Source organism: Lissotriton vulgaris, chromosome 10, assembly GCF_964263255.1.
Source record: "Lissotriton vulgaris chromosome 10, aLisVul1.2, whole genome shotgun sequence".
NCBI lineage: Eukaryota > Metazoa > Chordata > Amphibia > Caudata > Salamandridae > Lissotriton > Lissotriton vulgaris.
In genome coordinates this window covers 62,255,652-62,282,141 of record NC_141698.1, presented here as the reverse complement: position 1 = coordinate 62,282,141, position 26,490 = coordinate 62,255,652, and the positions used below count along the sequence as shown (strand labels likewise).

General features: G+C 42.9%; 1 protein-coding gene across 1 annotated transcript in view; it reads left to right on the top strand.

Moving 5' to 3' along the window:
* The window catches only part of LCMT1 (leucine carboxyl methyltransferase 1), a 159,893-nt gene that overhangs the window by 73,750 nt on the left and 59,653 nt on the right, over positions 1 to 26,490 (top strand). The window contains exons 8-9 of the mRNA XM_086940464.1: positions 15,292 to 15,393; positions 21,147 to 21,238. Coding sequence (XP_086796590.1) covers positions 15,292 to 15,393; positions 21,147 to 21,238 — 194 coding nt within the window. The remainder of the gene's footprint in view (positions 1 to 15,291; positions 15,394 to 21,146; positions 21,239 to 26,490) is intronic.

Here is a 26,490-nt window from a genome sequence, read left to right as displayed (position 1 = left end):
ATCTAAGTAAAGGGTGATTATACCACCTTACCCAGGCTGTGTGAACAAACCTGTGGTGTCAGTTTGGAGGGCCAGCCAGGGGTGGCATAATACATGCTGCAGCCCCTGTTAGGCCTTGGATGCACCTACGCCCTGGGTACCTATGGTACATTATACAGGGACTCACAGAGGTGACCCAATACCCAATCTGGTATGTACCTAAAGTATATGGTATCAATTTAGAGAGAGAGAGCAGCTAGACTGTGGTCCTGATTAGCAGGGCCACCGCCAGTCTAAAGTCGAAAAACCAGAAAATCACATCAAAAAGTGGGGGTGACCATAGGAAGCAGACCCTACTCTCCTACAACCTACAGCAGGGAGAATCACAGGAAAAATCATCAGAGACTTCCAGCATGAAAGCGGGAAGTCAGATAATGGTAGCAGTACTGTGGGGCATAGAGACCCAGTATCAAGGTAGAAGCTGGGCAGCCAGGAGTCTTCTGCAATGTCCTGAAAAAGTGAGGTCTCAAAGTGGAATCCCCAGTATACAAATGACTGAACTGAAATTTGCAGCCAGTTCCTTAGTGCATTCTGGTGCAGTGGTGAGAATGAAGATGAAGAAGATGACATAGAGAGGCGGTGGCAGTCTGGAAATCAGGTGTAGGAGTCACCAGGACTCATATATGATGTCAACAAGGATCAGGCGTTATCAGTTCTGGAGGTCTCTATTTTCGGTATGAAACATTTTATTGTTTTGTGTGTAAGAATAAACCAACATGTAGAAATGGGATAGTGCTTGCACCTCACTTATGCCCTACTGGTATTCAAAAGGGCCTCAGTTTAAATCCACTTCAACAGCTCATAATGGGGATAAACGTATGGCTAAACCCACAGCAAGATGGTGGGCCCACCTCTTGTCTACACATGACCAACTATAACCTCCTTTATTTCCATTATTCCTGAAACAATCCCCTTGTGATGGTAAAGAAAAATACCTCTATCGTGTGTACACTAAGCAAGTCACTAGTTGTGTCATCTTCCTTGACCCCTGTTCTATCAACCCTCTTCTCGTCTTCGTTATCATCGTTAACATGTCCACTGCTCTTTCTGAGTCCAGAAAATGTAATCTTTATTGTCCCGAGTTACTCTGAGTTTTTCAACATAGAGTAGGCCCCTTTCCCCCTTTGTGGCCAGAATGTTATTTTACCCTCTCTCAAGTTCTACCTCATCATAATTTTTTCTGCCACAAGATCTGGGAATAATAGGAATCTATGACATCCTGTGTTCCTTAGTTCTGTCATGCAGATAATCCTCTTGTCTGCTCTTTGATTTTTTTGCCTATCTTTGGAACTTGAGTCTGCATAGACTTTCTTTCATTTGGTTCCACAGAAGCTATGCATCTCGAGTGTATTACCGACTTTCTTTATCCTGGATGTTTTACATCCTATCTTAATCTGTCTCCCTTGTCTATTGTAAGCACTTTACCATGGGAAAAAGTCAGTGTAATAAGCAGGCTTCTTGACCCTATGCTGGCTTCCACAATGGGCTGAATGAGAAACCTCACTCTATAATTGCTACATTCTGTACTTAAGCTCTTCTTTGCTCATAAAAGATCTCTGTACTCTCTCAGCAAACCCACCACTGAACGAGTAAGCTGTCTCATCAAAGGGCACACATAAACAGGGTCTCTTCTTTGCTAAAAATTCTCCTGGCTCCCCAACTCTAGGCAGGTGCATCAGGTACTTTTTTCAACATTTTGCTCCTTCTACTTCCTGCCATGTGTCAGCAATCCCCTGTGATCCACCTTCCTTCACTCATGGCGAGGGCCACACAGGTTGCACTCTCTTCTCCCACTCATTGAGCTTTCTGCTCCACCAGGCTGCTCGTCAGACTCCATGTGTGTTCCCCAACAGATTTATTTGATAGATTGGCGACTAAGAGTGCTCTAGAGGCGGAAGATCAGCCACTGTCTTGGGAGCAAAAGCCTGGAACAGTATGCCTAAGGAGCTCACAGCTATTGAACAGGAGGGGCAGTTTAGAAAACTGTAAAGACGTGGATATTTGGATTATCAGATGCTTGCTGCCTAAAGCTAATTTAGGTTTATGTTACACTTCTGATCTGTTGTTGTTTATAGCGCCAGGAGACTCCGTTAGGAGTGGCAGTTCGCGCTCTATAAAATTACATTTTATTTCATTTAGGAGTTTGTATTCTCAGAGTAACAACTTTTTGCACAGAATTCAGGAAAATGCTATAATCTTGGCATATGTCTGGCCATATTCTTTCTGCTCTGCCCTACCTGCCTCAGAGACCTCTGTCGAATATGAAGACTTAATGCTCAGGGCAGAGACATTAAAGGACAGAAGCTGCCTGGATTTCAGTAGCAAATCTGCATTTCATAATATGTTGGGAGTGCTATAGAGTAAAGTCAGAGAGATCTTTTAAGGACAGGTTAGATCCCGCTAGTAACTTTAATTCAAGATGCCCTCATAGGGTAGGCTGGAGGAGAAAGGAGACTATGGTTGGAGATTTCTAGTGAACCTAGGCCATGGGCAGAAAGTATTTGAGGAATTCCTAGAGTAGTATTATAAGAAGGAGGGCTCCATTGACGGGAAGTTCTCGTAAGTGAAAGGAGAAGCAACAGATCTGGTTGTGATGCTAATGCACAATGGAAAATTCACAGTTAAACTACTAGGGAGCTCAAAAAACAAACATTTGCAATGCAATAGGTCTCGCATTTGCTAGAGTTAGAGCTATTGGCAGCATAAATGACAATGTCTTTTACCTATGTGCTTTCCTTTACAGTGCAGTGGCCTTTGGGACCTTATAAATGTTTAGCAATGCAGTATATTATCCTGGGTGCTGTGCCGTCAGGGATTGAATAGCTATACAATTACTACACACTGGGTCATGCCGTCTGATTCAGGAATATAAGCAGTTAGCTGAATGAAGTCAAGTGACGGAGTTTATTTAGCTAGGTCACTAATACCTAAAATATAGCCCGTGTGCCGCTGGCAGCCGTCATGACCTTTACATGCGGTCCCACTCACGTTCCTTGGCGCTGAATAATATTTAACTGCTAAAAGAATTACCAATCTCCATATTGTAAGGGGAAAATGATAAAACATGGAGTTTTCAAACTTTGGACAGAAAAAAGTGCACAGTGATCATTATCAGTGTTCTAAAATAAAGAGCTAGAAAAAATAATCATGAAAGAGGATACAGTAGCTACCGCTTACTGCGGAGTACTTGGTTGGGGGTTCGGTCTGATGTGCAGAACACATCTTAAGCTGCCTCTCTGGGTGCTGCTCTATGACAACCTGAACTTATAGTAACAAGTAGGGCCTGATCACAAAGGCAAACTTACACTCTTGTGTAAGTTTACGATTATTTGCTATTCACAAAGCTATTTTACAAGTACTGTTTTTACAACTGTAGGGTCTCTGCACATAAACTGATAGGACAGTCCTATCTTGTTATGTGCGGAGACTCCACAGTCATAAAGATACTTCTGGTAAAATACTTTTGTGAATAGCAAACAATCATGAACTTACACTAAAAAATAGGTTTACCTTAGTGAATCAGGCCCCTAGAGTCTACTCGTTTCATAGTATGCACTAGATAAGAGTCACTTGATGGATGAAATAAACTACAGAAACTCGGGGCCTGATTTACACAGGGACGTACATGTACTAAAGTTACGAGGGTGGAGTCTCCGCACTCATTTCGGAATCCCCGCACTCATTATGGAATGTCCATACTGCGCACTATGATTTGTGAATCAGGGCCCTCACTATTTGAAAAAAAACAAATGGTCCTTAATCAATTTTTCACCTGAAAGGAGTTTCGGCTCAACAGACTCAGCTTGGTGCAGTCAGCTCTTGGGTGTAAAGGACATTCATCCCTGTCAGGTAAAGATAGAAGATATGCTACTGTTTCAAGGCAGCCTTTGGGGGCCATCAACTGTACCAGGCAGTCCTGGAAGAGACACCAGTCCTGCCAGGAATCCATGAGTGATGCAGCATCGCTGCCAACAATTCATGGGAGAGTCATCAGTTCTGCCAGACCTCCACCAGAAGGGCATATTTGTGCCAAGCAGTCACCTTCTGTCCCAGGAAGTTAAAGCTCTTACCAAAGGAAGACAAGATGGAGCACCAGGCCCGAACGGCCTGCCGCAGAAGCTATTCAAGTCCGATGTCCCTTTCTGGTCCAAAGTGCTACTAAACCTTTTTAACTACACCCTGATCTACCAAACCATCCCGGATTCTTGGAGAGGTGCTATTATCCATCCCATCTATAAAGCCGGTCCACGAGGCAACCCAAACAACTACAGATTAATTGCCTTGTTGGACATAGAGGCAAAACATTTTGCAGGCCTCATTTTGGAGGATCTGAGACAATGGGTAAAGGATAAAAATCTGATTCCTTTCAATCAAACTGGATTTGTTGCCAAATCAGGAACAATGACAAACTTACTGGCAACCTCCACCATCATTGACTAAGCCCTCACAAATTCCAGGTCGATTTTTTGCTGCTTTGTCGACTTCAAAGCAGCATTTGACAGGGTGCCTAGGGTAGCGCTGTGGCAAAAACTGAAGCAGTGGGGAATCCCAGACAACATCTTGAATCCCATCATCCTCCTGCACTCTAATACATGGGTCCGAGTGAAGCTAGGGTCTGGCACGCATCTCTCCCGGAAAATCTGGACCTCTCGTGGAGTCAAACAGGGATGCGTGCTGGCTCCCCTTCTCTTCAATCTATTCATTGCGGACCTATCAAGCACCCTAGAGGAAGTAATCAGTCATCCACCAAAAGTAGGAGGCACGGCATTATGCAATCTTTTATATGCCGACGACTTGGCACTGTTCAGTCTCACCAGAGAGGGGCTACAGAGACTTCTGGACGCCTTAACGCAATACACGGCTAACAACCAGTTAGAAATTAACATGAAAAAAACTATGGTTGTCCCGTTTGGCAAAAAACGCTACAGAGGTGGAGGCTGGACTATAAACAAAGAAAGCATTTTAATCGGCCAATCGTATAAATACTTAGGGGTCCATTTGGACTCCAGGGGCAGTTTTACTAAACAGAGCACTGTGATTGCAGCGAAGGCAACAGCATTAATGATATCCCTGGCTAAGTTATCGAGGAGACTCTCTGGCCCCACGGTTTCGCCCTTACTGGAAGTGCTTAGAGCAAAGATCGGGCCTACTCTTTCGTATGGTATAGAGATCTTCAAGGGAAAAATGAACAATTCCCTAAACAAACTGACAACCAAACTCTATAAGAAATTGCTTCACCTGCCAAGGTCCTCCTCGCCAGCACAGGTCAGACTAGAGCTGGGCCTAACAAACTATGAATCCTCTAATGTTGGCTCATATCTTAATCTGATCCACAAACTAAGGAAGGCAGAAGCTGGTACCTTGGAATTCCTGGTCTGGAATGAAATTAGTGTGAGCAATCCGGAAGGAACTTACGGTCGTCTCCTAAACGACTATATCCAACAAACGTCTGCTACAGACCTTTGGGCCCTCAACCCAAGCCAGACTGCCTTCAAAAACACAATCAAAAAAGTGATAAGACTGAAATCCCTGATGATGGATAAAGCTCTCCTTGCGAAACGTAGCCATGCTTGGGCAGTAGCCAACTCCTATAAACGACTTCACCCGGCAAATTATTTGTCAATAACATTTTCTTATCATCTAAAGCGATGTCTGATCGCCCTAAGACTGGGAGACTGGCGCTTCCTACAAAATCTCCCTGCATGGCGTCAAAAAAAGGTTGATCAAACGTGCAGAAGGTGTGGGTCAGCAAACGAAACTTTTTTGCACGTGCTTTGTATATGCCCCTTCTTCATTTCCCAACGCAGACGTCTACTCAGGCCGGAATGGAACAGGCTGGGAGTTCGGACTTGCAGACACGCCATTACTGCTGCTCTGTCCTTAGAGAATACTGACTTAAACATAAAATTGGCCAAATTTGTTCAGTATGCCTACAGACTCTTAGAAAAAGTGGACCACTGTGCAGAATAATGTGCATCTAACTCTACCTGCACTGTCCGGGAGTGCTAATTTCTAAATTGACGTTGCAGTAAGCACTGATAAGAAAGCCACATTGCACTCTGTTTTTATTTTTTTCATTTTTTAATTTCTTTTAAGTTGTAAGATTGTACTAATGTGCTGGAAGAATCTTTTAAAGATATGTTTTTATATATCTAAATAAAGAAAGTTAATACTTCCTGTCCCAGGAAGCCCCAGAGGAGGCACCAGCTCTGCCAGTCATAACTGGACCTTACTGTTTTTCGCAGCTGTGCCAAGCGTTCCAAAGACAATCACTGTGTGCGATGGGCTGGTAAGGATAGACGCTCAGCCACCAGCTCTACCTGCCGGGAAGCTACCAACTCTTTCAGGCAGGTTTCCTAGATACCCACTGCCTGATCTCAAGAAAACTGTCCTCTGCATGGCATTTCTTCATTTTTCAAGGCTTTTGATGGGTGAGCTGACTCAGCTATTTATCCTTCCTGGCTGCGAGTATTTGCCTTTATGCATCCTGAAATGCCAGTCAGTTTTAACTTTCATGATAAGAGCTAATACGTTTACTCTTGGCTATGTCTTTGTTTATTTCTCTTTGAAAAATAAGTGGGGTTGTATCTCAGAATATTTACACAGGTGGGAAAAATAACAACCAATGCAAAGCATTTGTACTATGTTTAGTACTTGACTAAGTTAGGAATGGAGAAAATATATTTTGCTTTTGTATACGTCCGAGAAAGAATTTTCCATTAGGGCAAAAATGGTGAAAAGTGATTAGAAAACATTAAAGCAACGTATTGAGTGCCATGTTTGCCTTGGCGCGAGTCTTATTTTCCGCCAGCTTCGACACGACACAAAAAACATAAGTGGTGCAAATGAATGTGCTTTATTGTTTTTTCCACCGGTGTAAAGTTAGTGAAGTACAGTCCTGGGTCTCCTCCCATTGGATAAACCTCAACCTTATCTGTAATAGTAATATAATGCCAATTTCAAGCTTTGTAAATCATACATACTGTAGCAACTAAGAATCCCTACTCTCCTTCGGACAGCAATGTTGTCATATTTTCCCACCCCTCCCTTCCCATTTCTCCCGACTGACACTTGCTTGGTGGTTTTCAAATAACCCTATTTGTGATTTAGTGTTATTTACTAGAAGTGTGTGGAAAATGCTGGAAGACTCCTTTTGTCGAGGAAGCAAATTGCCGATATTACTGTCAGACTAAAGCCCAGGCCATGTATTGAACAGTGAAAGCTGCTGTGAGAATGAACGGAGATGCAATACGAAGTTAAACATGAAATTTAAACGGAACTGCCCCTCAAATAGATTACCTCCAGGGACTACACTAGCCCACTGACTTTTAGGGATGCCGGCTCAGATGCAGTTGTGTGACTCAACCAAATCAATCTTTTTACCAGGAAGATAGAGCTCTGAACACTACACCTCGTACGTTGCATTTCAGGTGGTTCTGAGTCTAGGCCAGGCTCCGACCGGTCCTGCAGGGTTCACCTCCAAATCTCCATCTCCTGAGTAGTGGTGCATGCTCCTCAAAGGTCCGTTGTGATTTGCTGGGAAGATCATGTTTCCTTCTAGGGGTCATATGGCGCCACCCTGTCAGGACAGGAAAGGTAACAACTGCATGTGCAGTGTGACCCTATTACAGCAAGGTGTCAAAAGTACAAATTGTAAGAAGCCAGGCTTTCTATGCCCAGAACGCACAAGATCGGCAGTGGACAATGGTCCTCGTATAGCCCCTAGTGCAGTAAAGGTGTGATTAGTGGTCCACGTAGAGTGCAGAGTGCGGTGAAAGTATAATGATTTAGTCAATTATCAGTGTGCAGGGCGAGCGCAACGCCCGCTGTGCAGTGAAAGTAGTATGATTGGTGAGCGCAGCTATCCAGGCCGACTTTGAAACTGGGTCTGGCTGGAGATTCAAGCATCCTGTGACTATCTCCCCGGGTCCAAAAATAAATGTGTCCATCTGTAATGCAGGTGGTGCTCCTGTAAAGCGCTCTGATAGCTTCGGGTCAAGTTGGCGCTACATAGAACTGTTGGGACAGCACGGACAGGGTAAAAAGGAGGAGGGAAGACTCGCCTTGCAGTTCCCGGTGCCCAGTGAATTTATCGTCCGCCTGTACAGCCTCCAACCTAGAAAACAATTACTATGTGAGGGAGTAGAGAAACCAAACTGGAGGACCAGTGATTGCGAGGCAGAATGGGGGTGCCATAAGGTGCTCGGAAGGGAATCCGGGGTTGCTATTTGAGGGAGGTAGCTACTTATTCAAAAAAATAAACCTAGCAACAGCCGAAGGAAACGAGTGGTGCGTGCGAGCAGCCCACCTCTCTTTCCTTCTTTCATTTAGTTGCTTCCCTGTGAAATGGATCCCAAAAAAAAGAAGCCTGCGAGTGGTGCACGCGCGCCATAGCGAGACATGTGGTTTCAATTATCGGCCCGTGTCTGGGCACGATAATTGAAACCACATGGCGGCCGTGCAGGTAACCAACACCAATAGGCCATGGGCGGAGCAATGCGCCCGCCTTTGGCCAATTGCTTGATGTCTTTGTTAAAAAGACGCACGCAAAGGCCAATAGCCTGGGGCTAAACGAAAAGCACACGCACAAGCGTGTGCGATTCCTAGGTCTGTTTTCAAACCCCCTACAAGAGGTCTCTCGCTGCGCGGACAGTGCTGTGCACTGCAACGCAGGCGCAAGACCTAAAAAGGAAAAAAGCATCAAAGAAAGTTTGGCCCCAAGACAAATTTACAGGTCAAGAAGTATCTGCTTTATAAGTTTACTAGTTAGAGATGAAAGCTGAGCTTCTAAAGAATTATTCGAAGACAAAATGCATGAGAACTTGGTATACAAGTGAGATAAGCTGAAGATGAGTTGAAGTGTCTTATGGTGAACGTGTTAGCAGTTAATAGCTGTCCTTTTTCACAGAAGGTGTTAATGCCTTCAGAATCAGACCAGAGAAAGTTCTCAATCTTCATAACCCACAAAAAAATTGGGTCATTACAAATATATATCAGAGAGGGCCACAAAGAATGGGATAGTATACTGAGGGACCAGCCTTCTGTTCTTCGCCCAAATAGCCTGTGAGACTCAAGAGAGGAGATGACCCTCTTCAAATATCAAGAATGACTAACCGCTTCAGAAACACAGTTTACTTACACACTTATGGAAGGGACTATTGATCCTGGTTATTGAAAGTAGTTGACAATGTTATGATGATAGTAAGTTGTCCTCCTTTCTGGTGATGTTATCATACTGTACTACAATTAAATAAACAGTTTGAAATTTGGAAACAAAAGAAATCAGTTTACATCCTGAAAGAACTGTGCAGTCCTATGCATTTGTAATGTAGAGCATCCTTATGGCAGAGTGCAGAAGTTACATGATAGCTGGTTGTGCCTCCTTCCTGTATGTACTGTTACCCATTTCTCTGTTTGTTTAAGAAATGTTTATTAAATAAACAGAAATAGGAAATCTAGAACAAGTCATTGAATGTAAACACTCATATCAATTTCTATGAAATATTGACAAATATGTAGGGACTGAGGAGTGAAGAAGGAGCAAATAAGAGGAGAAATAACTGTGAGAAAGGAAAAAGATATACAAGTCGGATGGTGAAGTTAATATAAAACAGCATATATTTAATACAAAGTCTATCAATAAATGCAACTAATTATCATATGTGAGTAAATATAGAGAGGAAAAGAATTAAGTATAAATACATTGATTAGATCTATATACTGGAACATTCAAGGGGGTTTGATAACTTCTTCAATTGATGGGTGATGAATATTAGAGGATTGAGCAGCTGTGTCTATATAAATTGTGACAGGTGAACAAATAATGTCTCTTCGTATAGGTAAGGTCAACGGATGAAAATAAGCTCTGTCTAGACGATGGTTGGAGCAAATACCGTACCACCATACCTGAAAGGAACAGAAGTGTCCTTCCAATTCTTAATAATTTTTTGAACGGCAACTGCCAGTAATCAGTAACTAATGTCAACATTATAAGTAGAACATTTCCAATAATACAATAAACTTCCCACAAATACATTGGAAAATGAAAAAGTAACATTTGTATAAAAAATATAGCTTATTTGCTTCCATACTTTGAGCCAGAATTGATGTGTGTGAGAGCAAGAGAATGACGTGATATAAATCTGCTGAGGCTGATTTATAAAACCACCAATTAGTCGTAGTGTTGGGATTGATTTTATGTAATGTAAAGAAATTGATTACATTTCTATTATGTATAAAAAATGATGTTTGAAACACTAGAGGATTTACACATTCGAAGCCAAATTTTCTTCCTGATTTGAAATGAACAATGTTGAAATCCTTTTCCCACTGTAGTTCTATTTATGTTTTCTCTCTCGAAGTTAAAACATTGGGCGAATTACTGGTCTTGTGTAGAATGGAGGCATTGAATATATATATCTATGGGGAATCTATGTAACTGTTTGGAAGATGAGAGGGACTGTATTTTCTGTGAGATAACTTCTTGTAGCAAGGTCTATTTATGAACAAATGAATTAGGTAGATGATAGCAAAACCAAGCTTTCTGAAATTTCATACAGGTATTTTTAAGGGCAAGTTGTTTAACCCAAAGAGACCCTTCTCTCTCCAGGCCTTCCAAAAATAGTCCTATCTCTAATCTTGATTACCTGATTATACCAAAGGGAGGACTGTAAATCTTTATCGAGTTCAGATTGATGAATTACCAGAAATTTGTTTAATGTTTTATGGAGATGTTTAAGAATAGAAAGAGATAGGTTTTACAGGTTTTTTAGTAAATGTTAGAAATTCCTTCAATGGAAATGGGAATAGAAATGATAATTTAATATCCATCCAAAGAAGAAGAAAAGAAGGATTGTCATCTGTATGAAAATATTTGGATTGATTAAGGAAAAAGCACTCTGTATGAAAATTGGGAACGTTGACTCTACCAAAATCTTTGGGGTGCTGTAATTTAGAAACGACATCTGAAGATGTTTATTATGCCATAAAAACTTAGAAAGGGTATTGTTAATAGTTTTCAAATAATGGCTTGGGATCTGCACCAGGAGATTAGACTGAAACAATGGATTCCATCTACAAGTTAAAGAAGACATTTTTTATTTTATTGATTTCAAATTCATTGAAATACTGTCTTTACTATTATCTGTAAACCATAGCCCCTGCCGTTTAATTTTCTGAGAGATCCATGTGAAGTTGAAGAATCAAATTCATATTGGAACTATATTTATGAAGAAGTAGAATTTCACCCTTATTAGGATTAAGTTTACATCCTGAAATTGCAGCAATGCATCTTTATCCTCAAGAAATGCTGGGATCAATGAATTTGGATTTGAGATGAACATCAAAATATCATCAGCATATGCTGCCAATTTGATTTGCTTATCCCTATTTGGAAATCCCACATTATTTGGATTATGTCTGATTTTAAATTAGAAAGTTTCCAATGCCAGATTACAGAGCAATGGAGAAAGAGAACAAGCCTTTTTAACCCCACTTTTCAGGGGGAAAGATGAGCATATCAACCCATTTGCAAATATGGGACAAATCCAAACCATCTGAGCGAGTGAAAAGTAAATGAACAACTCATTCTGTCAAATGCTTTTTCTGCATCCAGAGAAATAGCTGCCAATTAATGTTTATATTTATGGGATATACTTATATTTATGGGATAGACTTAAAAAGTTGAAAAATAATCTAGTGTTGTCTGATAAATATAATAATTTAACAAAACCTGTTTGCTCGCAGCCTTTCAGCCTTGGCAACAGTGTTTCAAGCCATACTGCAACTAACTTAGCAAACATTTTATAATCCACGTTGACCAAAGAAATGGGTCTATACTTTTTACATAGTGTAAGATCTTTACCATCCTTGGGTATTAAACAAATGATTGCATCTTGAAATGTACCTTCTGCATGTTTTTTGTGATGAAGAAGAAAAATAATGTAAGCAATTTAGGGAGAAGTGATTTAGAGAAATGTAGATAAAATTCTATTGAAAATCCATTCGTGCCTGGGACCTCCTCTTTTTTAACCAAATCCATTGCTGAAAGTGTTTACGTAATAGTAATTTCATCTTCTAGAAGAGAAAAATATGTATGCAAGTGATTATCTTTAGGAGTCTGTGATAAATATTGGGTAATAAAAACTGAAGATGCGATTGCTTCAGGTGTGTATAATTTAGAATAATAAGATTTCAATTCAGCTAAAATGTCAGACTCTTTGAGAAGGGAAATATTGTTCTTTGTTCAAATTGACTTGATCTTTGTTCTCTCTTTCTTAAATTATGGAAATTTGCTAAGAGTTTTTCTGCTTTGTTTTGGCCTCCATAATATTTAGCACTTGAACGAAGTAAATATGATGCTGCAACTTAAGTGGAGTGTTTATAATTTTGAAATTTAGCTTGAATTAACTCATCTAGACAGGCTTTGGATTTAGTAGTGAAGTATAGACGTTTTAATCGTATAATATTTCTCATAATGGCAGATGACGATTTGAATTATGTTGTTTTGATATCAAAAGATGATAAAGTCTCTAGCTGAAGCTTTAAAAGAGTCCCATACAATTCGAGGTGAAACAATAGGGGTATTATTAATAACAAAAAACCTCCTGAATAAAGGATTCAAAACTCTGCCTAAATTGAGTATTTAATAGAAGTGAATTATTGAATCCCCATCTTTTATTTCCTTTTGAAACTGGAAGTCCACATCTATAATTTCTAGTGCATGGTCCGAAGTTAATATAAAATCGATTTCTTACTTCAAAAGATGGGAGGATGACGTTTTTGAAATTAAAACATTTTCTTATCTAGATTGTGAAAAGTGTACTGGAGAAAAGATGATGTATTCTTGTAGCGTTGGATTACAGTGTCTCCAAGCATCTACCTGAGAACGTTTTCTAATTGCTGGTGGTAATTGGTTATGGATGATGAAAAGAATTAAAGGAACTTTGGATCGTCTATTTATAAATGGATCCAAAATTAGATTACAATCCCCTCCTAGAATTAAGTGATCCTCTGGTACAGGCAATAATTTGTTGGAAAATTAGGCCAAAAATTCTTGTCTGGTTGTGTACGTGCATGCACGTTAAATATTGTGAAAGGGATTATGTTTATGAGCAATTTAACAATGATTCAACGCCCCTCCATATCACATTCTTGAGAGACTTGTCTAACATCCAGAGATTATTTTCCAAAGAATTACACATTTTTTCTTACCTGAGCCAGAGGAGGAAAATACTTTGCCCACCCATGACTGAGCAAGTTTGATAATCTCACTTTGAACAATATGTGTTACTTGTAGTCGAACCACATAAGTTCCCAGCCTCGTCAGATGGGATAATACACATTGATGCTTAATTGGCGAACTTAGCCCCCTAACAGTCCATGAAGTTATTCATAAAATCATAAGCCTACAACTTCAACTAATATAAATAAAATATGCTTCTGCCAGTCCATAACATAGATTATTCCTTTGGTTTCTATTTTCCAACTCTACAGGATGCCTTTTTAGTTGACACACCTCAGATTGTAAAAATGAGAGTTGATGATAGGCATCGTGCAAAATACCTATTTTGTGTTCTACATCACTGACCTTACTATCCAGCTAAGATTAATTTTCTCCATATAAGGTATGAGAGCACCAATTTCCTCCAAGATAATGTCCATGGTAGTAGGAGGGCTTAATTGGAGACGGAGGATCTTTTTTGACTCATTTATGTGAGGAACGATTTGAAGAAGTAGTTGCTTTGGCGACTTATTTGTAGAAACTGGAACCAAAGGTTGAGGCACTGGTGAGCTAGATGCTGAGACAGGCTGCGGTAAAGGGTCTGAACTCTCCATGTCAGAAAGTAATGCAGAGAATGAGTTAGGATCTGAAAATTCAGAATTAATGGAAGATGTTTTCAAGAGCGGTGCGTTAAATTTCAGATTACATGTTTTCCCCATTAAAAAAGCACTATTTATGCCACGGAGGCCAGCCGAAGTACCACAGCTTATTGTCAGAAGTGACCATAGTGTGTTTAATAATGAGAAGCATATGAAATTCCAGCCGCTGCATTGAAAAAAAATCCAGAGATAAATATGCAGCCAAAAGTTACAAGCAATAGAAATACCCGGTGTCTACTGTATCACGAAAAAGGCATTCAAGTAGCAAATGATGCCATTGATAGCCTGCTGATGTGAGGGAAGTTCTAAAATCAAAACAAAATGGTGGACAAAATGAGGGACGCGACTCACTCAGTCAGTGCTCCAGCCTTCATAGCGAGATAAATACAGCACCACCTCAACACAGCACGGCGGTGGCTAAAGCGGTGGAGCAGCACTTCCACTCATTCAGCGCTCTATAATGCCAGTTATGTTTCTCCGGCCAAGCGCTTCTCCTCGTCAGGCTGTGCTAGCCAGTGGCCATCCTCCACGGCATCAGGCTAGGCCCCCTGTTACCGACTTCTCTAGCAGCATGGCTAGTGCCCCTTTTCCTCTTTCCCAGGGTTCAAGGTTACCAAATGAGGCTGTGCTTATACAACCCTTCCGATCAAAACCACTGATGTTCTCAGTACAGAGGCATTCCAGAGATGGCAGAATCCTGGTCACATGCATAGTTAATAACATTTACACCACAGTCATACATGGTCGGCAATATAACCAAGCATAGCCATGATGTGTCTCTGAATCTAAAATCAATGAAGTCCAGTGCTTGCTTATTGGTGTATTGGGTATTTGAAATTCATCGTACCCTGGATTGAAGACTTGTAAAGAAGTATGGGAGGTTCATGCTTAGTTGTAGGGAGAGATATCTATCTGTTATCCATCAGTATTGCCGAGAAACCCAGTGGGGGTTAACCTGCACTCTATATATATGCCAGCAATGTTCTGTTAATATATTAGGTGTTGTGGGTTCAGTGCAGACTGTTGGTGCATTTGGTGCTTGCAATGCAGAGACTAGATGTTGGTGCCATATTAGTGGGGAGGCAGCATGAGGTGGTTTGTGTGTTCGGTTGTTAGTTGCAGAACGAGCTAATTTGCATGTTGATTGTGATGCAATGGATATGGAGTGTGGTGACTTGTAATCTGGGCATTTTATCCTATGGTGCCGTTTCTGGGGTTTGGTGTATTGGGAGTGTGGTGCAGTTTGTGGTAACCAACACTTAGATTGTGTTTGTCGGTTGACACCCTGGGCTTTCTAAAGGTGCAGTGTTATTTAGTAGATCTACCAAGCTAGTGCTAGTTGTCTTACATTTTCTTTTCCATTCTGTCCAGATAAATATGGGCGATCGCTTTGGTCATATCATGGTGGAGAACATGCAGAGGAGACAGTGTGACTTAGCTGGTGTTGAAGCGTGTCAGTCCTTACAAACACAGGTGAGTCAAATATACAAAGTTCTATTCCTATGCAATCTGAGTAACTATTTTCTCTGGCAGTCAAGGCACTTATAATTGTAGTGTGGATGGTGAATTTTGTCAGAAAAGACAGACTGACTAGAGTAGACCAATATACAGATAATCAGACATGCAAGATCACATCTGTCCAGGTAAAAATCAGTGGAGCTGTCTGTAACTAATGTAGGATAGCTCTGCTGCCAGCATCAGATGATGGATAGTGCTGCGCTCTATGACAGGCTTGGGGATAGCCTTACTGTCTACAGAAGATCAGCCTGCTGATCAAGGGATTGCTCTGTGAAAGGTGCTCTATAACTCTCCTGTCTGTTTTAAGTGAGGGGTAGTTTTGCTGCCCGTGACAGGTGAGTGGTGACACTGATGTCTAACCTGATAGCTCTCCTGTCAGTTGAAGGTGACAGTTTAGCCGTTTCTGTTTTTCACAGGTTATGTTTTTCCCCTGCACTAGTGCTGGTGTCTTCTCAGAACTATACTCTTGTTGGGCTGTGGGAGAGATGGGTTTTGCAGCTCCAGTTCACTAATCAATACTTTTAATGCAAGGCATTTACTTCCTCTCAGTATTTAATGCAGTTATCCATAGAACCTGAAGTTGCAGAGGTAGTTGATAAAAGGGCACTATGGTAGTGCCAGTTTCTCATTCCCTAACAAAGCTTTTACTAGTAGGAGGAAGGAGGCACTAAAGTTTGAGACCTATGGCAGCATCTGTTTGTTAATAGCCAACCTCTGGCACTCTCCATTTCCAGAGCAGCCAGGTCTAGGATGCTGTAGCTCTTGCCGACACTTTGGGTAGTGTAGCTGCTACATTGGTTTGCCAGTTGTCAATGCTTAACCATATCTGTATCCCACTATGGTTGTAAGCCCTTTGGGACCCCATAAAGGGTGCAGGGAACATAACATCTCTGGTTTCTATCCAAGATTTTTGATAGAAGACAGATGATCGTAGCAACAGGCTGCTAGTCCCAAGTCCTGAGGCATCATTTACAATCCCTTGCCCTTTGTCCGAACTTCTCCACAGTGAGCTATACTCTCCAAGTCATAGATTTTCTGCATATGTGTCCTGGCCCCAGAGGCACCTAAGGTATAAGAACAGCAGCCTCTCAGAGACATTTGTGACGCGAACAAGGAAGGGTGGGTTTTTCAAGACACAGAGCCACGGGCAAAGGCCGGGTTTTTTGAACTTGAATGAAGGTGTGTGCAATTGCCCAGATAATTGGGTGTGAATGACAAGCACAATCTTTTAAACAGGGCTGGCATAGTCTTGGGAAGGCAAAATGTGCGGTAAAGACCAGTTTAGGATTAGAGCAGTGATGTATGGATGTCATATGATGATAAGATGAAAATCACTATGCAGTAACACAATGTAATGTTATTTTGTTTGCTGAAAGAACTCAAGTGTAACTTTGTAACTTCCTAAGCTGTTGTGAAGATACTAACAAAGGACCCAGTGTGGCTTGTGTAAAACGAGAAAGAAGTGGTATTAGAACTGGAAGCACCCGTCAAATACCCAGTTAAAAACAGAAATAAACCATGAAAACCCATAGATAACCATTGTTTAATGAAGGGAAACCAAAGTCTGTCCTTCAATTGTTCTTTTTACATTTTTCACCCCGAGTGGGAAGGGTATCCCCAGACGTAGAGTCTCATGCTGCCCACACTACTGGAGTCAAGCTAGCCTGGCTGATGAGGGGGTGAACCCCGGTCCTAGGATGTTTTTTTCCGGTTCAGGGAAGACATGGCTTGGCAGTTCGGGCTGGACTGTTCCCATTAGGCACAGGGTCAGACTGATTTACATTTGGCCATGTCTGAACTGGCGTGGCGGAGTGAGCTAAAGAATGATGATGGATTAAACCGACTGGGGGCGAGTGCTTGCAATGTTCAACACTCCGTCCATCATCCCCTTTGGTTTTGCTTTGTTCGCCCTAAGTTGGCAGGGTATGCCCAGACGTGGGTCCCTTGCTCACTGTGCCACTGGGGTCAAGCTAGCCTGCCTGATGAGGGGTGAAATCCCCGAAACCGGTCCTAGGATGCTTGTTTCCAGTCCAGGGAGGACCTGGCAGGCAGTTGAGACTGGACAGTTACTTTCTTTTTGCCTCTTCCTATGCGGATCTGGAACTCCTGCTACTAAATTTTGGTGTTTTTCGAAGTCTTCCAAACTTTTCACAGTGTGACATGTCCCCCCGAAAACTATAGGATTCAAGATATGCCGCGACTGAATGAGATGTCTTTCATGAAATAGCAGGAGAAGAGTCTTTGGTTCTTGGACTCCAGACACAAAGCGGTACAAAAATGTGCTCCTGTACCTGAAGGCGATTTGAGACCAAGAGGCAAAGTGTATGTTGCCGAAAATAAGAAGACATTGCGGCCTTTGCATAAATCTCACTCCTGCTGCAAATCAGGGGCCCAGACTCTGTCCCGGTCACTGAGCCTTTTCCATGACAATTCCGCTTCTTGCTTGAAGATGTCTGGTAAATAAAAGTCCAAATCCAAATGCAGGCATATAAAAGTGAAGTGGAACTTGAGCCCAACCCATCTCTCCAAGTAGAAGCCAGTGGGTGTCAAGATTGTGAGTCTCGGTCCACAGAGGTCACCGTTCACAGAACCGATTCCTTATGTGGGCCCGATGTGCCCAGAGTTCCCAGAGAAGTCATCCTCGACCCACCTGCAGATGAAGGCCTTCAAGAAGTCATGCTGCAAATACACAGTGTGCCTCTGGCTCCCTTTGGCACGCCTTCGGGCCCACGGGACTGGAGAGCTCACCAGTTGGGTTATGGCTGGTGGTCCTTCCCTGACACCATCTTTTCCTCTAGGACCTGTTACCTGTCATGTGCCTAATTCACCTCAAGGATCCACATTGGTTTACACCGCCCTGATACTGATGCAACTCTTCCGGGGCAGGTAGATGATCGGAAACCTATGTTGGAACCCAAACCGACATTGGCTTGAGCTTTACAAATGTCAATCTTTGTAATTACAAAAACGCAGTTGGTTGTCATGCAGCCTGACTTTAACCCTGTGCCTCTACCGTGTTACAGCTTATAAGCAGAGGCTCCATTATCTATTTGGTTCGGACTCTGAAACTGTGCCAGAGCAAGGTGTACCTAGGACATTGATGACGATGGTAAAGGGGACTGGCTTCCTGCCCTATATTATACAGAAGACACCTTATATCTGGTTTACAGAACACCAGGGGCTTCATACCTCTCTTGTGACAGAGCTTAACTCGCCACATGGGCCACCAATGGAAGAATGTGCTCTATATGCAGTGGTGGCTTGGAGGGCAGCAGAGGTGCCAGAGTTACAGCTGGCTAGCAACATTTGATCCCTTACTTCTGCTTAACCTCATGCGCGCTAGCGGAATTCCGCTCCTGCGCTGAGATTTTTTAAATCGCATGTTACGTGACGAGCAGGGCTCGTCATCAGCGTGCGAGGAGGCTACGCCATGACGAGCCCACGCCATGACGAGCCCAGCTCGTCATCAGCGTGGAAGGGGTTAATGAAGCATGCATAGATACTCTGATGGCTACCTGGCCAAAACAATGTTATTCTCCGCCATTAAACTGACATGTGGCCAGAAGTCCTAGACTAGCATCTGGCGACCTGCTTTTTCTCACCAAGCACCTCACCTTTTGGGTTGTGCAGGCGGTCTTGTTAATTGTTCTGGCTTTCACAGGGAGCTATTTGAGAGTTACCAAACCTGATGTAATGTGGTTAAAGGTTTTAATTCCAGTAATGGGGTACTCCACTGTAGATAACATGGCTTTCCTTGGATAATGTGTACTTCAGACGGTGGTATTAGTACTGCAACCCTTTCTGAAAGTTCAGAGATGTGTGAGGTGTGCAGCAATACAAGTTACCTATCGCTCTGCAGTTAAATGCCAAAGGGTGTGGGATCCTGCTCCAGCTGGTGGATGAGACAAGGTGCAGATTATAGAGCAGGCATTGAGTGGGAGAGCAGATTCTAGGAAGGGTTCCAAGGACTTAGAATGAGCAACATGGTGAACAGGTTCAGCGGTGACATATTCTTTGTGTTCTACCCTAGATGTAGAGACTTTTTTTCCGATCATTACCATATTGTAGTCCTATTACAAATCTGGGTTGATGTGGTTCCAGCCACTTCACAATCAAGGGCCATAGACTGGGTGCTAAATCCCCAGTAAAGACTTTAGCATCAAGTTGTAACAATAGGATTGATTCGTATGATACACATCCTTCAGCATATCTGCCTGGCTTGTGAATTACAGCAATGGCTACTTCCAACATTGAGGGGGTTAGACACCCTGTCTTCCCAAAGGAGTTTAATAAACTGGTGAAGCCATGGCCAGTTCCACAATAAGGAATTTTGCACCATTGCTGTATATCTGTCCAATCCCAGTGATTACTCTAGCTTCATCCCTGCTACACTTTTGACAAATTCCTGTATTATAATTGCCGCCCCTTATTCCTCCTTTTGTTGAGTTGGGATGCGCAAGCCCTCCGATCGCTCATATATGCCTGAACCTCTGTCTCTCATTAGTTCTTAGGTATACAAGTCTAGTAGAATGTCCCCATATCATCATACTCTCTCTTCACTCTTTTATTGACTCCTTTAACATGCAAGATACCAGCCAACATTTTTAAACTTTCTTACTGTTAGCTTTATATCGTTTTTTTTTTACTCTTGTCATGCTATATTCTACCTTATCAATGGCCAGACTTGATCTCTAACTGGCCTGATCTTGAGCCATACCTTGGGAGATTGTGGTCTTGTGTCCACATAAAAATATTTTCATCCAGTAAATCTAAATGCAACTCATTTATATTGTCAGTGCTTATCTGAAAAAATCTGGCATGTGTCCAGCCCTCTGGACTCTCTTAATGTATGGCAAGTGGAAATCCGGATGGGCATGTCTGACTAACAAAATCTGTTTTAAGGAGACACTTTTCATACACAAACCACAAAATGACTGTTAAATAAGAGATGTGGAATGCAAGAAAACTCCATGTGACCATCTGTGTCAGTGCCCATAGTGACCTTAGCTTATAAAATGCAGTAAAATGATTCATGATGCTGCTGTGAACTCTCTTGGTATGCATGGGACAGTCACTGAACCTTGTGTTTTGGGCTCTCAACATGTAGGGGAGATTTGGTCTAGCGACTTTATACCTTGGATCAGGGTATGAATCCATCCCGTGGCACTTGATTAAAAATCACGTGCTTCTTGGGAAAATAATTTATTGCCCCCATACCTAAAATATAAATGTGTAACATGCAAATGTGTATATTTGAAATGTAATTTTGTTATAAAACAATGCAGTAATGTGCAGTGCTCCATTGCTTCACAGACATATTTGCGCAATATAATTACCAATACATACATACAAAGGCAGAAGACAACTAGGGCCTGATTGAGACTCAGGTGGGTAGGGGAAATCTTTGACTTTCTGAAGAAAAGTGCTAAATCAGGTGTATATTCCACTGGATGGAATTCCTCCACCATATTGTCCCTATCTTGGGAAATAATTCCAGTGGTAGTTTTTTCCTTTATCCCCCAAATCTAAACCAGGCCATTGGTCTGCCACTAACACCTGCAGTTGCTTGATGACAAAGTCTTTTGGTCTGGGGACACTAAGATGCTGACTTCCTGATGAATATGCTCGTCCCATAGCCTGCTCTCCTTGGCGCTGTTATTTTTTTATCAGTAATGGCAGCCTTCAACATTCTTGTGTTTACTTTGCAGAAGGACAGGCTATTGTTAAATGGCTGGGAAGATGCCACGGCCTTGGACATGCTTCAAGTCTACGGCAGCCTTCCGCAGGATGATGTCAGGAGGTACAGTCCCCTTTGATTCAGCATATAATTAAAATTGTTTCTCCTAGTTGTTCCCAATCGAAGCAGGTTATAGGGTTGGTCTGACAAGGACGTTGACTCCGGGGCTGTGTTCTAGCTTTGGACCCTCTAAACCTTCTCTTATCTTATGGCTACTTATTAACCCGTGAGTTCAGTCCATGCTGCAAAGTCGAGCCAGAAGTGCCCACGTACCAGGCTGTTGTCTATGGTGCATGTGTACCCTCGTAAACACGTACCTTGCCTTCTGTAACATACTTAAGAGTGCAGCTTTATTTTTGTAACCTTAGGATCTACCTTTTTAATTGTTAATATAACCAAGCTCTTTTGCGCCTTTTGACAAACATGTGGTGGTTGTTCTTCTAAGAGGACGAGTGCTTTAGGGATTTGAGATTCTGGATGGGCGTGATCGTACTGAAAGAGTTATGAGCTGTGGTTTGTGAAATTGAGGTTATGGGTGGCAATTATTTACCTCCAGGGCCCTGGGTTGACAGCAGTGAGTGTCTTTGCAGTTAATATTATGGCCATCCAACTGCTAATTTATAGTGGAAGTCGTTGAATTCCATGCTGCTAGATTGTTGTCTAGGTTCTGGTTTTGTCTTAGCTTCTGGAGTTCCTATATCCATAGACCAGTGAGTGTATTTCGTTTGTAGAGAAGTCGCCTGCTTGTTGCATTGGGTGACAATCCAACTTTAAGGGCTGCTAGTTCACATGACTTCTGCCTCTATTGGCCAGTTGTGGTTGCATGGTTGTTTTGTGTGCATTTGCATGTGTATGCTAGTTGTTTGGTTTCTCAAATTGTGAAATTCTTTGTTTTGTTTTTTGTTTTTTTAAAAAAAAAATTTGAAAACCTTTATTGTGCACAGAAACAGAACAAATACGGGCCCACAACCATCCGGCTGGCCAGGAACTCTCATGTAGCACTAGTGCATGCAATATGGCGACAAGGTAATACAGCATAACAATAGTTACTATGCGAAAAGCAGACTGGAAGGCGCCGCAATACCTTGACACAGGAGCAATGCAGGTTAATTTAAAAAAAAAAAAATTTTCGTGCGACTAGTAGGATCAGGTCGTGTTGTTCCGTACTCATAAAGATAGGAAAGAAAAACGAGGTCCATGTAGGTGGGACTTGACAAAAATACCATTACCGATCAATTCGAATCGCAACAGGCAAGTCCCAACCAGAGGATGGCCACAAGATATTCATACCACAAGAAAGTAGTCTCAACAACCCATCCACGTCTACGCTGCCACCCATCCCCTAGTTTGCCTAGGCACGGGCCAAATGAAGAAGAAAAATTATAAAAGAAGCAAGAAAGGCACCATAGAAATGAACCCGAACTAAAATATAACCCCCCACCCTACACACATGCAGAGGCTATGGCCTACCCCCCCCCTAGCAGAGTGTCTGTCGCCCCATAAACCCGAAATGCAGCAAGAGAAGAGAAGAAGGAAGGAGAAGAGAAAGAAAAAGTAAAAGAAGTATAATCCAGTGATATAGGGAGTAAGAACAGAAATCTATCCTTGAACTCCCACAAAAGAAGACCGTGAGGAGGGCCAGTTACACATATACGCGGACTCCGCCGGCCCAATAAACATTCTCCACCCCAATAGCAACATCGAGTAAAATCATCAGCAATCTATCGATCAGGGAGAGTCAATGCACAGTCCGTGTTAAAACAGGCCAAATTCAAGGTCCACACAACCTCCACCCACCCGCCCGGCTGTTAAACAAAAGGAGATCTCCTAGCCCTGGCCCGATCTGGGGCTCGGCCTCTCACCCATTCTACTTGGTAGTCCAGTGCAGTCCAAGGGGACGAGAGAAAATGGCCGCCCGGAGGAGGGGGGAGGTGCATAAGCACAGAGAGAACGGCGTTTGGCCCCGAGAAATGAATCTCCCTCGGTCACAGGCTTCTCCGGCGCATCCAAGACACAAAAGTCACAAAACAGGGCGATCAGAGTCCGTGATAAGTAAGCTGATGAAGAAGCATGAGGGCGGGCAGCTGATACCCCAAGCCGTGACGCCATGAGGCGATGCACACAGTCAGGCATGGAGCAAGGGGGAAACAGTGTAGCAACGACTGAACTGGTAGTTGGCAACAAGTCGCTACCCGCCACAGCGATGGTTACTGTAGCATCCACTGTATCACTTCGAGGCAAAGGTGTGGCGGTGGACTGTAGCAGCTCCAATCCGAAATGTTGTTGGGGACGATTCCCCTGCTCCTGGCTGAGAGCGTGGGCGCATGCATCGAGTCTCACCCCCAGTACGCTGTAACTGTGCAGCATCGCCGATCTAAACTCGCCCAGGGTCGCCAACACGTCTTTAATAGTACAATCAGGCTGTAATTTCCCCGATTCTGCACGTCCGGGGGAAGAGTGTGCTCCGGCCCCCTGCACGTAAGCGAGCCCGCTGCTACGTGGAGAGGATGCGTAGTCGTCTTCACAGTGGCGAACCACAGGCATCGCCATCTTGTCCTCTATCCACCGAAGTACTGTGGGGGGGGGAAGGGGGGTCGCGGGACGCGACCGGACAGCAGTTGGCGTTCCCCGGGCTAGCAATATTCCGCCCGATCTACAGCATAGCCTGAAAGCCGGCAGTTATGTGGTGAGGCAGGCGGACCCAAGTAGGGCTCGCCGTTACCGGCCAGAGGGACAAGTAGAGATGAGCAGGAACATGGCGGCCAAGAACAAAGGACTCGCAGATCGGGCACTTCTCCCCTCCACCTCCGTGCAACCCAGCGCATGCACGATAGTCCCTGGCGGCAGGCGGTGCTCAGTCCATGCGCTAATGAAGGAGACTCCGTTCTGTCGCACCACCTCCGCAGCGGATCGGCTGATTCAAGGGACGGGAGGTCCGCAGTGCGCAGCGGAGAAGGCAGGGTCCCGGGCCAGGGCGAGTCGGTCAATAGCTTCCGACTCCGGGCGGGTGGAGAGGTCGGCGGAACACCATTAGCATCAGCTCCGCTTCCCACACATTTCAAGTCGAAAAGAATTCAGGAGGATACACAGGATTGCGGTGCGGGATTCCGGGGCCGGCGGAGCCGAAAGGCTGTACGTCCGCTCAGGTCGCCATCTTGGCTCCTCCCCGTGAAATTCTTTGTTGGCTTGTTGTGATTGCTCTTGATTGGAATCGTTATGACATTTGGGACTTGCATTTGTGAGATTGATTGAGTTATTGACTCTAGATGCACAAAGTTAAATTGTCTTCACATTACCAGTTGGTGCATCTTAGGTTACCAGGGTTTTGTGGTGATAAATAGTTCTCAGGTGAGGCTAGGTCATGATGATAAATAACTGCTATGTTGTTTCTTTTCATTGCATGGGTATTTGCCCAGCAGGTCTTTGTAAATTTACTTCAGCTTTGAGGTTCATCTATTGGCATGTGGTGATCGAGTTATTTATTAAGTGAATAGTCTGAGATGTATGTAGTTAGTACACTGTGGTGTTGGTTTTGGATATTATGATTTTGTGTGTGTTCTGTTGTATGCCCTTCACCTGTGTCTGTGTTTCAGTGTTGAGATGTGCCTGCAGTACCTGAGGTTCTATTACCAGATCAGGGTTACTTCTGAGCTTTGGGATCTGAAGGTTTTAATCCTGTGCAGTTGCTTATGCTTTGTCTTGCTTGAGTCATGATTTAGAGCATGGGCACATACACTGATGTCCAAATCGCAAAAATCAGGGCTTGTCCATTTATGTTCAATTTTTTTTAAAGGTGTTCTCACATCCACAGGCTTATGGCTCATACCTGGTAACTTTGGGGCTCTGTGGAGGATCTTGTTGACATAGTTGAAGCCCTTTCCATTGTCAGTTTCAGTGCTGTGGTCATCTGATTGTGGGTATTTTTGATCTCTAGTTGTTGGTGTGCTAAGAAGGATTCAGTATCTCCAATTGTTGGTATATGCGGTGCGTAGTGGGTGCTTGGCGTTCGAACCTCTAGGAATTGCAGTTCAGGTACTGCAATTTTTCTACCTTTGCGGTGAACCTGAGGTTATGTTCTAGACCTTGGAACACGTTTCCTGCACTGTAGCCTGGGCATCAAAATGTATGTAGTGTGATTGATGTACCATGGCCGACGGCCTCCGATAGACACACAGCACTACCTTAAGCCCTTTTATTGACTGAGGGCTTTTTGTGCAGCATACTGTTTCAAAAACAATATTGTTCTAATCTTTTAATAAGTTACTTTTTAAATTGTGATCAATACTTCCAACCTTTCATCAGCTGAACTTCAGATGCCTTATTCACATGCCTTATTAACATGACTACAGTTACCCAAATCTGAATAAACAATCACATCTGGACTGTTCTCAAGCAGTGACATGAAGGAGAAGGTGCCATCTGGGAGGTTTGGCGTCAGCAGATGCCTCCCTAGCATCACCAGTACTTTTCTTTCAACTGCTCTAACCTTGAAAAGAAAAAATTGATAACATTCAGAGGGGCACATGCATCAAGCATTTTACCGGGCTGCGAATCTGCCCATTTGCGACAGGTAAAATGCCTTTTCCGATGCGTCAAAAGCATTGCATTTGCAAAATAGGTAATCACAATTTTTACGATTACCTAATTTGCGATTCCCCAAATGTGATGCATGTAGCATTTTCAAAACGCGACTTTGCATTTAGGAATAGCAAATTACCATCAACTTAAAGTTGATGGTAATTTATGAATCCTTTGAAAAATGCACAATATTGGATTTTTAAAAGTACCTTGTGGCGCACACACATGCCCTTAGGTTATGTGTGTGTGCCACATGTGCACACTTACCTTTTTTGGGGGTGCATCAGTGGGGCCTTAGTCCCCCTAGCACCCTTGCAATTGCATTGGCAATTTGTGATTACCAATTTAGTAATCGCAAATTGCCAATGCATTCCCATTAATTCCTATGGACCTATAGGCTCATGGGAATGCATTCCCTAATAGCAAATTGCAATTTGTAATTCGCTATTTGGGAATGTTAAGGATTCGCAAAAATATTCGCTCATCCTTCATGCATAGGCATTTGCGATTACCAAATAGTGAATCCTTAAAATTCGCTATTTGGTAATCGCAAATGATTACCTTGATGCATGTGCCCTTAAAAGAAGTGAACTATAAATGTGACTTAAGTGCCTTTCAGGGTTGCCTTCGCTATAAATATGTAATTCAATCTGAATAGACTGACCTTCCTCAACAGTCCTTTATTAAATATCCAACCCTTGGATGTTAAAACTAAGGATGGGGCATTTGCCTCTATT